The 13,823-nt window shown below is 36.9% G+C and overlaps 1 protein-coding gene across 1 annotated transcript in view; it reads right to left on the bottom strand.

Annotated features, from left to right (window-relative positions):
- Positions 1-13,823, bottom strand: part of LOC143279949 (cytochrome c oxidase subunit 5B, mitochondrial-like) — a 25,682-nt gene extending 11,859 nt beyond the window's left edge. The window contains 2 exon segments of the mRNA XM_076584309.1: positions 9,436-9,524; positions 13,668-13,823. Of these exon segments, the coding sequence (XP_076440424.1) occupies positions 9,436-9,524; positions 13,668-13,785 (207 nt within the window). The 5' untranslated portion in view covers positions 13,786-13,823.

The raw sequence follows: 13,823 nt of genomic DNA, 5'->3' as shown, positions 1-13,823 counted from the left end.
GCGAACAAACAAAAAAAAGGGGGGCTTTTAAAATTTTACGAAAAGGGTAAGGGACCGTTTGATGAGTGTTAAAAAAAAGACATGTCAATTTTCCCCCACAAAATGAAAAGTAAAGAGGTTAGGAAATCATTTGGGAAATACCAAAAACTCCAAGTTTATATAAAAACTGATCAACCAGATTTCATATAAAATTTTCTAGTAATAACAACCGCTGTTTTTAAAAATGCTTAACATTTTCCTTTGCACGGTTTTGCAATTTCTTAAACGGTTTTGCAATTTTTCCCCTTTTAAGGGCGTTGGAATTGTAGTTTTTTTTTATTTTAAACTTAAAAGGAAAAAATAGAAAATAAAAGAAATGGGCCAATTTCTATCCAGGAACCCCCAAAAAGCGACAGGCTTATGGCGGGTACCAGCCGGGGGAGCAAAAGAAAATTTAGGGAAAAAATTTTTTGGTTGAAAAAATCGAAAACGATAAAAAAACCGGAAAATAACAAACTTTTTACGAGATACGAAGCCCAGGTTTTGGATTTGAGAATTTCAAAAACCCCTCGGGAAACCCAATTTTTACAACTGTAAACCAAGCATTTTTGTATTTTTCTCCCAATTGATGACCAAACAAAATTTAAAAAGTTATCTCGAGCAAGATCCATTCCTGGACATGCCTTAACATTTTACTTTTTCGAAATATATCACAATTTGGCATGTTTTTTAACTCCGTCACCACAGCTGTAACTACTGTTAAACATTGGGCAAATTTTTAAAAAATATAAAGGAGGAAGTAACAAACCCAAGAATCAGAAGAAAGGAAGCGGGCGAAAAGGGGGCTCTCAAAAAGCAAAAAAAAGAACTTCCCGAAAAACTTCGAAAACAAAAAATGAACCAAAAAACAAAAAACCATCATCAACGAGAGACCCAGATCACGTTTTTATCAAAACCTTTTAAAAATTTCTGGGGCGATTAAAAATAATTTTGGTTTTTTACATTATTTTTAAATCGGGCGAAAAAAACCCCCACCCCCTGTGGGGAAAAAAAACCCCAAACCCCTTTATTATGTTTTTTAACATTAATTTGCACACCAATTTTTTAAAAAAACAATGGCAACAAACCAAAAATAAATGGTAAAGAAAAAAACCCCAAAAACGTATACCAGCTTTGGGTCAGCGCATTTGGGCCCGCTGGTTACCCGAGATTGACAAAATTAAAATTTACAAAGCCCCGACCCCCTAGACTTGGGGTTTCAACCTCGAAGATATCGGGATTTTTTTACTTTGGGATATAGCCCTCGCATTTGGGAAAGAAGGATAAGTTGGAAAAAAAAAAGGTATTCTCCCACATTATATTTTTTAAATAATAATAAAAACCCTCAAATATAGGCATCATTAAACGTTAAATCGTTGGGGGGGCAGTAAATAAACGCTTTAGCAATTTTCCGGGAAGTAAATTTTTTTTTTTAGTAAAAATGGGGGGTTTTTTCAACGCTTAGAAGAACGAAACACACAACCCAAACCAAAACAACTTAGGGAGCGAAAACCCCAAAATGGCAAAAGAGAGGATTCAACGTTTTGATTTATCAATGAAAAACTAAGAAAAAAAACAACATCTGTGAACACTTTTTGGATGTTTGGGTTTGGCTATGCAAGAATAATTTTAAAGGATGGGGGGCCAAATAAACCCCTCTTTCCTCAAAAAACCCCCAAATTTCAGATTTTTATATAACCCAAGGGACAAAAAGGGTCGAAATACGTATTTATATCAAAGACCAATTTGGGCATTTTTTGGCGTTGCATTTCCCCAAAAAAAAATTAAAAATTTACTTTCTTTAAAAAAAATGGAAAAAATCATTACAGCCCAAGCGGTTTTGGGAAGGGGTTTTTCCTTGGCGATTAAAAAAATCGCGAAAGCACCAAGGGGGGTCTGAGGATTAGGCTAAAAAATGGAAAAAAAACAAAACTAAGGCAAATTTATCTACCCCCCTCCCCCCAAAATATTCCCAAGCAAAATTTGGATAAATTTCTACCCAAATGAGGTTCAACAGGGTGACCTTTTATTTTTAAACCCTATGACAGAATCAGGCGTAAAACAAAAGTAAACCTGACTGTGGGTTTAAAGGGTTTCGAGTCGATTAAAGAATCCGAAACCCCCAACAACGAAAGACAGCGTCGAAGTGGCCCGCTTTTTTAAAGTATTTATGACCGTAAACCCCTTTTAAGTTGCCCAAACTTCTTCAGGGAGAACCTGGGGCCCAGAGTTTTTGGGTTCGTGAACAAAATTTTTTAAAAAAATAAGGGGTGGAAAGACACACAGAACCCGGTTGTAGAAAGATTTTAATCTACGCTGGCAGGAAAGATTGTTTTAGGGTTTATCAAAATGTGGCTGAAATGAAATTTGCCCCAATCGATCAACAGATGGGCACCCAGATTAAAGGGTGTTGTTGGGTTCATTTTAAAAATGAGGGACAACTTTTTAGGTAAGAAACCGCGGTCCCCAAAAAAAGGCAAAAATCGGGAAAAGAACCCCACCTTTCCCCTGCACCGACTAAAGATGATAAAGGGGGAGTTAAACCCCCTTTACCAAGTTTCCCGGGAAAAATTTTATGAACCCCCGGTGGCCGAGGGTTGGAAACCCCGCAAACAGCAACCCGGGTTTCCCCTTTGGTCCCTTAAAGTTTAAAATTTAAGCGGGATTTAAGCCCGGGGATCCAAATTTTTTTATTTTTTAAAAAAAGGCCCCTCCAGAGGTTTTTTTCACGAAGACTTATGGTTTTTCCCACGAAACAGAAAAACCAAAGTGCCCAAAGGGGTAAAAATTTAAAACCATCCCCTACCAATAGCGTTTTAAACGAACGGGGAAGTGATGTCTTTTATTTGCTTGATCGTGTACATCTTGTTCTTTATACATCTGAACGCCCCATACAAAAAGTAAATTGAAAAAGATCGAACCCAAAACCCCTCCTTAAAAAATATCGGGGTTCAAAGCATCCCCCTTTACCACACATTTTTTTAAAGCCCTTGGCTTTTTATAACTGATCCTCAAAACCGGGTAAAAATAACCGAAAAATCTTTTTAGCGCAAGCCGCAGAAAATTGTCGGGTCGGTTTTTCATCCAGCCATTTTTTCATGTATCCGGCACTTTTTTCCCATCCCATTTATCATACAATGGGGTGATCTTTTTTGGGAAAATTTTTTGCGGTCCTTACAAAAAAACAACCATACAAGCGATAAAAAACCTCGCATTTTTACGTGGAGAATAATGAATCGGATCAGTATATAACAACCCGCATCCATAAATTTTTTTTGTAGTGGGGTAATACAAAAAAAAAAAATACATGAGATACATTATAGGGCGAGGGAAAGGCCCCCTCCGATATGATTTGGTTTTTTTGAGCACAAGCTTATTTTTTTGTAGTGAAAACGGGTAGAAGTTTTTTCGGTTTATTATCATATGAACGACATAAGCCGTTTGTTTAATTTTTGCGTGCCAAAACCTCTTCATCAAAATTGAATAATTTGAATTTTCGTTCTCATTCTGATATTACCAAGTTTTTTTCCAAATACCGAGTTGTTCATTAATTTAACAATCATTATCGGGGATCGTTAGAACGGGTTGTCTCAGTTTTGGGGTTTTTATCATTATTTTAGGGGGCCATCCGGGCTTTGAAAAAATTAAACTTTAACACTTTTGTGATTTTTTGGGTTTCTTTCATGCCAAGTTTCGTGGGATATTTTTTAGATTTCTATAGTACGACATAACCAACCTTATTCCAAAAATTTGGAAATAATTTTTCTTTTTTTTTCCTTTCCGCGCATCCCCCCGAGTTTTTTTACGAAAGGGCGTTTATAGGGGAGGGTTTTTTAGTTTTATTCTATTTTCCAGGACTAGGGGGAAAAACGTTATGTTCGCGTGTAAAACCCCCCGGGTACTCGATATCACACTCCACAAAATATCCCGTCTCACATCGTCGGGGGGGTTTAGAATCTTTTTGAGATTTTGGCCCCGTTATCCCAGAAAAATCCCCCCAATTGGGGAAAGCTTGGGAACATCGCCCAACCATCCCAAATTGGTTCCGCGCGAGATACAAGATATACAAACCGTTTTTCAGGGGGCCCTTTAAACCTTTTAAAATTCTTTTTTTTTAGCCCCGCGAAAAATTTTTACAGTCATACGATTCCAAACCCCGTATTTTTCCCCCCCCCAAACCTTTTATTTTTGTTCATAAACCCCTCAACAGTTCGAGTTTTTTTTTCCCGTACTCTGAGTAAAGATCCCAAAAAGGGCATTCCGGGAAACGGGAAAAAAGAACGGATCGAGATTATGGAAATTTTTTTCAAACACGTAATTCAAAAACCTGGGAACCCCATCGGGCAAGGGAACCCCGCACATCATTGAACCAAAGTACAGATCGTTAAAAACACCAAGGAACTTAAAAAAATTTTAAAACCCTTCTTCCCACATTTTGGGCAATGCCGTGACACTTTCTATAAATCCTTGGTTGTTTTTAAAAAAGGGAAAAGAAATTTTCCCTTTTGGAATTTCGTATCTTCGTTTTTTAATTTTTCTTCCCAAAAATTTTATTTCGTAAAGGAAAGACCCTTTTTTTTTGTAACGGAAACCTTTTAAATCCTCCCCCATCGTTAAATGTTTTCGGGCGTTTTAAAAAATTCTTAACATTTCCTAAGGGTTTTTCGGGAAGCCCGGTCGAATACACAACTTTTAAAAATGCAAACTATCCCCAAAAAAATTCCAAAACCCCCCCCAAAAATTAAAAGTATGAAAACCCCCAAAATTTAAAATTTGGGAAAACCCCGTAAAAAATTTCCAAAACCACCCCCCAATGTTCCACCCGAAATTATCGCGAGGAGTCGGAAACCTTTTTGGTTGGAAATAATAACGCCCAAAACAAAAACGTCGGGGTTTTAATTTTCAAAAAAGATTAAAAACAACATGGCCCCGGGACCTCTATGGGTTTCCCTTTAAATGGTCATGGAAAAACTTACTTTTCATTTTTCGGGTATTTCCCCCCCTACATAACCAACAAACCCCGTTCGTTTTAAACGATTTGTTTTCTTTTTTTTTGGGGGGGGGGAACTTTTTTGGAAACCCGGGTTTTTTTTAAATTCCTTTTTAATATGGGGGAAAAAAATTTTTTGAAGTTTTTTTCCGGGGGGGGAAAAGGGGGGGGGGGCCCCGGGGGGGGGGGGGGGGGCCCCCTTCTCAAACCCCGAAATAGCTGCGGTTTGTATTCCCCTTTCCAATCAACCCCAACAACCCAAACCCCTATGGGCGAGATGATGTGTTCCGCTTTCTTTGAGGTCCAAAATTTGAATGGGAATCGGTTTTTTTATTTTCTTTTCAAAACCCCTCAAAATCAGCATAAAAACACACCCCTAACTTTCATTTTTTTTGAAAATTTTAAATTTGATTCCCTTTTTTTTCTTTTCCAAGGGGATCCCAACGCCCAAAAATTCTTGTGGTTGATTTTCTGGCCCCGATCGCTTTAAAATGTTTCTTCTAAAAGTTCTGATGATGTTGACCTGTCAAGCAATACTCACAAAAGTACATGGCTGCTTTGTGTTTGTTTGTATTACTCAGTATCTGTTAAAATTCTTAATAAAAGTATAATGTTGTCCACCATTTTCATATTCTATAATAAGAAGTTTAATACGCTCCATGTTGGTGGGTTGTTTTGATATTCTTAGTTCGCGTTCAATCGTTTTATTTTTAAATAGTATACATTAATATCAATATTATTTGAGTCTCGATCCTTGTAATTTGTTTTATTGGTGTAGGAAAGTCAATATTTTCAAAATTAAACCATCATCAGAAGGATAGGAAATAAGTTAAATTAGAATTCGCTTTTGCTGGAAACTTGTGTGCACGTAAACAATGTCTTATACATTGATTCATCTTTTATTTTTAATATTAAACACAGCTCTTTTATTTTTAACCACCTGTTGGTGATTCAATAAAGTATCCAGGAGATGTAATAGAAACTCTATTCACCCAAAAACTAAAGAATTCTTTTAATGAACCATCCTGAACCTTCATTTGTAAAATTTTCTATTTTTACAAAATCTGTTTTATTTGTTTTTCAATATCTTGATCATCAACAACATCAATAAAACTTTGATATTCCGATCGAAAATACAGCTACAGTAAGTATCATAATTTTAATTTGACCAAACTCCACCGTTTAAAACAATATTTTGTTTGGTCAGTGGAATAGCTCTTGGGTTAATAGTGTCCACTTTACTCATTCATAAACGAAAGCGATCTATTTCATTTGGAAGAGCCGCAAGTTTATAATTTTTAATAATGCTACCAAACTCCTCCGTGGATTCAGCTTTAAGTTGTAGGTTGACGAATATTTTTAATAAGTTCATCTTTTTTCATTCTACTAAAACCCACGAATTTTGAGCTTTCCGTGCAATATCTTTAAGCGTTAGCATTGGTCTCCCCCTCCAAAGCATCAAACCCCCAGTGCTTTAATCAACTCAGTTTTTATTCCATAGATTCATGATTAGGAATCTCTTTTCTGTGAAGCGAGATCACGGTAATATTTTTCAGAATAACGTTGGCACCATTATTCTCTCTAAAAATACTATTATAATTTTTTCTCTAATAGGATTATTATTTACAAGTTGATCAATCTCTGACTCCAATGATTACTTCCACCAAAGGGTGGAATATCCCTCTTGAATAAGTTTCAAAAGGGGTCAATTTCATCATCGTCATCATCATCATCCTCAGAGTCGCTTGAATGTTCTCCCACAATCGGGTAAAGGATCAATCTTTTTCTCCATGGGAGGAGGCTTCTCTTTTTTATGCTTACATTTACAACAAATAACATTACTTCGTACGTACATAAAGGTTGCATTTTATTACAAAGTACTGGAAGTGACATTCCTTTTCTATGACATTTAATATGATCTTTACAATAGAGCCCCCATGCAAGCTCGACCGCAAACTCTATTTGTTTTAACTTGGGGGTACTCACAAATGTTATGTGAAAAGGCATTATTTTTTTCTATATAGTACAATATAATCTTTTCTCTAATAGGGTGATCACAATCTCCGCGCAGGCGTGGGAAGATACGCGGAGGCAGGCTGTGCGCGGGACCACTCCCACTACACACGCCGTGCGGTCGCTTGCCAGCACACACACACGGGGAACGGGGCGACCGTTTTCGCCTCGTCCATACCCATAACTGGTTATAACTAGATTTTTTTTTTTTATGCTTGAGGGCGGTATTGCGCGGTTTTGGGCTGGGGTCGGTTGTATATAGAACCCCCCATGACCGTTTCGCTCCCCCATACACAAATCCAAACCATTTTTTTTTTATCTTGTGATTTGGCTCTCTCATACACATATAACTTGTTTTAACTATATAATTTTTTTTATGCTTGAGGGTCATATTACTCCAACATACACAGGTTTTGACTAAACTTTTTTTATGCTTGAGGGCCTATAACACAAGCTAATACGCCCAAAAAAGTTGTATATAGACCCCCATCTCTTATACTACTTTCGTATGTTTCCAGCACAGAGGAGAGATTTGAGGGAAGAAATTCACCAAAATGTCAGAAGGCAAGTGTCGCTAGTTTATAATGAATCCGGGACTCTATAGGAAGCCAGTGTAACTGATGCAAAAGAGGTGTGACATGATCAGATTTTCTTTTAGTTTTTGTGAGGACAAGTCGTGCAGCATTTTTCTGTACTTTCTGTAGTCTATTAAGGGGGGACATGGCAGTACAAATCAGCATGCATTCTTTTAAGTAATATTAGTCAGTTTTTGTGTTGGTTTCAAAGTAAATTGTTTAAAAAGTGTAAAAAAACAAAAAAAACAATTGTTTTTGTTCACTTTCACCACTCGTCGTTATGGAAATGCATCCAAAATGGCTGACAAAAGAATTCAAATGCTTAAAACCTTAGTTTTATTCAAGATATTTTAGTTGTTTTTTGTGGGTTTTTTTTACATTTTATATTATCATTTGTTTCATCTTTCCACCAAATAAAAAAAACTCCTAGTACCTATTATAGAAATTTTGTGATGATTTTTTTTTTTAATGACTTATAACACTGCCTTTTTTTTTCTTTTCAAATTATGCTTAAAATAATATCATATTGTCAAGTTGATCAAAACTGGTCTGCACAAAATAAAGATCATACACTGTAGAATAACTTTGCAAAATTTCAAACCTGTAACTGTAGCCAGTTTTATGAAGTAGTTAGTTGAAACAGCTGACTAAACCGAAATAGTGAAACAGAGAAAACACAAAAAGAAAAACATGAAGACACAGTCAGCAAAACCCAGTACAAAAAGAGTCCATTTGTCATGTCTGGGCTAAATGGTATGCTCTTGGGTTTCAGGTCTGAAGAGTCGAAAATTGTCAAAAACAAAAAAATCATGAAAAATCACAAATTTGCACTACCATGTCCCCCCCCAGAGAGGAAGATGGTAAACCTGCTAGAGTAGAGTTGCAGTGATCTAGTCTGGACAGCACAAAAGAAGAAACCAGTTGAGCCACGTTTTTCTCTGTTAAGGATGGTCGGACTGAGGCTAGTCTGCAGAGATGGAAATTGCATGAGCAACGCAGGGATGAAATGTGGTCAGCCATGGTCAAGGTCTGATCAGTATCTGAGTATGTACACATAAGTATAGAGCTGATGTTTGAAATGTAACTGTAGCAAAGCTGAAAGTAACTTGGCCCTTTTTTTTTTTACTTTTTTTTTTTTTTTTTTTTACATTGCGACAAGCTCAGTCTCCTACTTTTAGAAGGATCTATGTGAGTGCTATGAAAATCTACAGTTGAATCACTCTTGACTTGAAATCAACAAAGTTTATCAACAGAATGTCAGAAGGCTTATTAGATGAATACAGATTATATGTTGAATGCATCTAGATTGTCAAGGTTATTGATTCATTGTAATAACAAATGACAACAGACCAAATATCTTAAATCACTTGTATTCAGTTTTTGCTGTACAAACAGTTGCTGTATGTTCCCACAATCATGATTATCAATCATGAGAACTATCTCCCAATCCCATGAAAATGCCCATAAATTAATTTATTACTATATTAGTAATATTGTGTACCATGAACTTAAAATTGAAAATCAGTACGCTTCAGTTCATTCCTGAGAAATACTAATTCTGAAATATCAGAACTATTGCCAACATATACGGGAATAAAGCCTCACAGAATATGCAGACTGATTTTGTCTTCATCAACCGTTAGTCTCATGTTGAAAGGTCCAGAAAAATGCGAATATAACTCACTTGCACATAAGAATACACACATGCACAAACTTGGTTACTATGTAGGTGCATTATCGAATATTCTTATACATTAAATTGTCACTGTTAGGTAAGAAAAAAAACTTATTTATTTAATGCAATAAAACTTTGTATAAGTTCTGAACAAAGACAATTACCTCGTTACCAGCCAGTTTGGCAAGTAGTTCATACCGCTCAATGCCCACGGAATGTCCAAGAGTGTCTGGCATGGTGACTTTTTCCGAGGCTGAAACAAACAGTATTTGTCACATCAAAATGCAGTAAAACAAGCACAAATACTGAAAAAAAAAATACAAAAGAGAAATAGTACAATATTTTGGAATAATGACAACAGCACAAAAAAATATGAACAAAAGCTCCTGTCCAGAAATTTCCACCTGCCTCATATATTACCTGTCTGAGTTCAGATTCCAGACCTGAGCTTGTTCACTTTTGGGGAAACTACAGTGTGCAGTTCTGAGAATTTCACACAAACACAATGAAAGAAGAAAGGGGAGATCAACAAAACACTATTCACATCATGACGAAATGGGAGTAAACCACAAAGTAAAACTGAAAGAAATACATCGGTAACAATATAAGTGGGTGTGAATGAATTCTTACAAATATAAAAAATCAAAATGTAGTTTTGTATAATTTATACAGAATTTACAGCAAACACCTCACATGAAACTGGTTCCAGTCAAAGGAAAGAAAGCAAACAGTATCAACAAATTGAACACAACTACTGGTTTAACTTTGGCTCAGAGGTACAAGTAAAAAGCACTTAACCTGGCCTTTTAAGTTAAAACTCCATTTTTCTTAGACACTTTTGTACAACAATTTGAAGCCTTTGCAAAGGTATAGCATGGGACAAAATGTATCTGAGAACATGCAGAAAGCAGACAAGGTAGAACTAATGAATATCAAAAGGAGAATGAATGTTGATGAACCTTGCTGAATCACGAAGAAAGGAAACATTTCAATTTCAAACAACAGATCTTGACACAGATGGGAAATTTGGCAGGAATAATAAAGGCAGTTGAAGGGACCAGGAAAGAAACGCTGGGTGTTACCTGCGAAGCAGGAAGTGTGGAGCGGGGTGGGGGTGGGGAGGTCTGACACCACTTAGACATACACACAAGTAGAAAAAGGCGAACAAGACAGTGAAAAACCAAAGTACAATGTGCACTGACACACACATCCATTCATGATACGGTATACATATACAATTACAAAAAATAATGACAGTACAGATACACAAGGTGACACACACAACCACTGTAAAAATAGTGATAAACACATGCAATGTCCCCCTCTCCTGCCTATACACACACACAAGGACACACATTCAACCGATACATATGAACAGCATAAACAGTAATAAACCAGCACACAAACACATAATGTATGCCAAGACACACACTTACACACACTGGGTGGAACAGTCATACAGAAATTTATTATGCCTTTCGAGTCGTTGCCTGCATGCAGTGAATAACTTTAAAAGCCCTAACTGTTTACACTGGAAGTTGGGGAAACACCCCTTACTGTGTCGCAATGCAATCCTCTCAATGGTGTCTTTTCATGCAAATACATGTATAGTGTTCTGACAAGTATGCAACCAGGAAGCAGGTTTTTTTGGTTGGTTTTTTTTTTTATACATCCTGTTTTTAATTAACAAAGAACTAGACACAGCATGCACTAGATTGGCAGAAAGGTAAGTGAAACTGACAGCTGGTAAAGCTGCCCTTAAGAGCTGTTCTGGTCAAGAGGGTGTGTGCAGGATTTACAGAGGTGTGTGCCAGCAAAGTGCTGACGGCGCAACAGCTGAGTGGTTAAAGCACTGGGCTTTCTATCTGAGTGTCCTAGGTTTGACTCCTGGTCATGGCATCTGGTGGGTAAAGGGTGGACATTTTTTCCAGTCTCTCAGGTCAACAGATGTGAAGTCCTGCCAGCACCTGAACCCATCCTGGAATGATGGCACAAGGTGTACATGTACTGATAAAATGTGAAGAGACCTGCACTTACTATGTCCCTCATGTCATCTTGCTTGCAGGCTACCCAGGGTACTCTATTACAGAAATATGATGTAGTTCAGCATCAGTCTGCAGTGTGGGATAACAGAGAAAATATATATATTTCGTAAAGATTGTTTTCACAGCATTCTTTCTTCAGTAAAACTTGCTTTTCCATCCTTCTTTCTTCAATCCATCCCTGCCTGTATACTAGTCTACTTTGAAGAAGGTCATCATCACAAAAAACAACAACAACCCCCCCCCCCCCCCCCAAAAACCCCCACTCCACTGAAGAACTGACATCACTCCATAAGTACTCTGATTCCCTTCATATGACATGGACCAACATCAACATTCATGCAAGTGAAACTAACAAGCGAGTCTATTCAAAAGACATAAACATTCAACTGATCTTGGTCCAGACTGTCTGCCAAAGAGACTGAAAAAAAACCAACTATTTTTAGCACCAGCTTGACAATCTAATCCAAAGACAAGACAAAAAATGTTTTCCAAAAAAGAAAGTTTTAAAATATATCTAAGCTATCTATCTTATTTTAATGCTTTACACTTGATCAGGAGAGTGATTTGTATGCTATATGTTATTTCTCATGTGCCTGTAATCAACAATGTACATTGTCATTGAAAAAAAAAACATGTTCAAGAATCCTGGATAGTAAAAAGGAAAATAATGTTTATGTTCTGACTGACAGGAGAAAACTAAGATGGGGGACAATCATTTTCTAACAATCAGGAGAGAACTAAGATGGGGACACCATAACCACGTTCCATCACTGGATCCAAAAAATATCATTTTCTTGATATTTTAAGTGATTTATTTGAATAATTTTTGGTTTTCCCCTCTCCTCCCTCCCTCTCCTGTGACAGAGAGAGAGAGTGCGTGAGTGCACATTTAAGTTCATGCATGCACAAACAAATGTTATTATCTTTGATAAATAATACAAATCATTTCTTCTGATGCCAACGTACATACTGACACAGATTCTCTTAGACTGAATGTTAGAGTCAACAAGACAGGGAAAAACCAAAGTATAATGCACAGATCTGGAGTACTAAACTAATATTGTAATAACGTTCGTCTGATTTTCCTGGAGGTTCCCCAGTTAATTTTAGTGAGAAATGCACATGCATGCACATCTCCATTCCTGTTCTTTCCAGGTCACTGAAAGGACAAAATTTCATCGTGGAAATCGCTGTTCTGATGAAAAGATTTTGAACATTTTTGGTGACTATTTTTGCAAGTTTACATGATATATTTGGTTTTATAATTACACTCATTATTTGCTTTAGTCTATGTTTATGAGCATATTTCTTGTCACATCTCTGCCATTATGTATTCAAAGTGATCAATTTATTAACTCTGTTGAAAAATTGTCCAAACTAAGGTAATGCAAACTCGTAAAGGCTATTTATGGTGGTGGGCTGCCCATGATGCCATTTGACTTACTTCTCGCTTTGCTAGCAACAAAAGGTTCACCATGAAAACAGGCCTGCAAACCCTCCTTCTTATCCACATTTCTTCCCCTGTACTCAGCTACTCTTTTGTTCAGAAAATGGAAAAAGTTGTAAACTGGTTTACAACACTGTAATATACTCTACATTTCTTCCCCTCCACTCTTTGATTGGCTTTCTTTACCTATCTTTTGAGGGGAAGAAATGCTGAGTAGGAAAAACACAGGGGAAGAAATGTGGATATTGCCAAATTAAGAAACATTAAACTAAAATTGTAACAAGATTACAGTCCTTCCCCCCTCCCTTATTAACTCTGTCAATGCTGTAAAATATCTAAAACTTTTATTCCTTACTTAAAGTTTATAAAATAATAATAATAATAAATAACCCTTCCTTATTTCCGCTGACATCAGTAAACTATCTTAAAATATCACAGATTTTTCTTATTTCTTGACAGCATTATGCCAAATGTGGGATGGGTGCATAATATTTTGGGGGGAGATGTGGAGGTGGGGCTGGTGGTGATCTCTTTGTAAATAAAAGCAATATTCAATGACAGTGATTGATTAATTCATAACCTTCAGGTGCCCTTTTGAAATTGTTTCAATAACTAGTTTTAGAGATCAACTTGTCTCTTTGATTCATAAACTAATTGATAATACCATAACCGTCTTTTCGAGTACTCAGTTATCAGTTATTCGTGACGATGAACGGCTTATTATATTAGCAGGAACTCCCAAGTTCCAGAAAATGGCCAATTTGTGAAACTGAAAGTACACTTGCACTCAGTGCCCGTCCGCTGACAAGTACAGCCATTGGCTGCAGTACGAATGTCACGCGTGCAACTCAAAGTCATGAAATTTAACCGTAAGTGGCTAATGAATATTTCACTAATGAATTACCCATTTTTCCTTGTTGGTGGTCGACTGGAGGGCCTCCGCCAGAAGCAGCTCTCGCTGCACTGTAGGCGATAGTTCGCCTAAAAACACCAGCACTTGTTCTCAGCAGTGTCGTCGCCATTTTCTTCTAGCAGAGGCTGTTGTCACGTGGTTTCTCGA

This window comes from Babylonia areolata, chromosome 3, assembly GCF_041734735.1.
Source record: "Babylonia areolata isolate BAREFJ2019XMU chromosome 3, ASM4173473v1, whole genome shotgun sequence".
Lineage (NCBI taxonomy): Eukaryota > Metazoa > Mollusca > Gastropoda > Neogastropoda > Buccinidae > Babylonia > Babylonia areolata.
The sequence above is the reverse complement of the archived record's forward strand: the minus strand, read 5'-3'. Positions and strand labels throughout refer to the sequence as shown.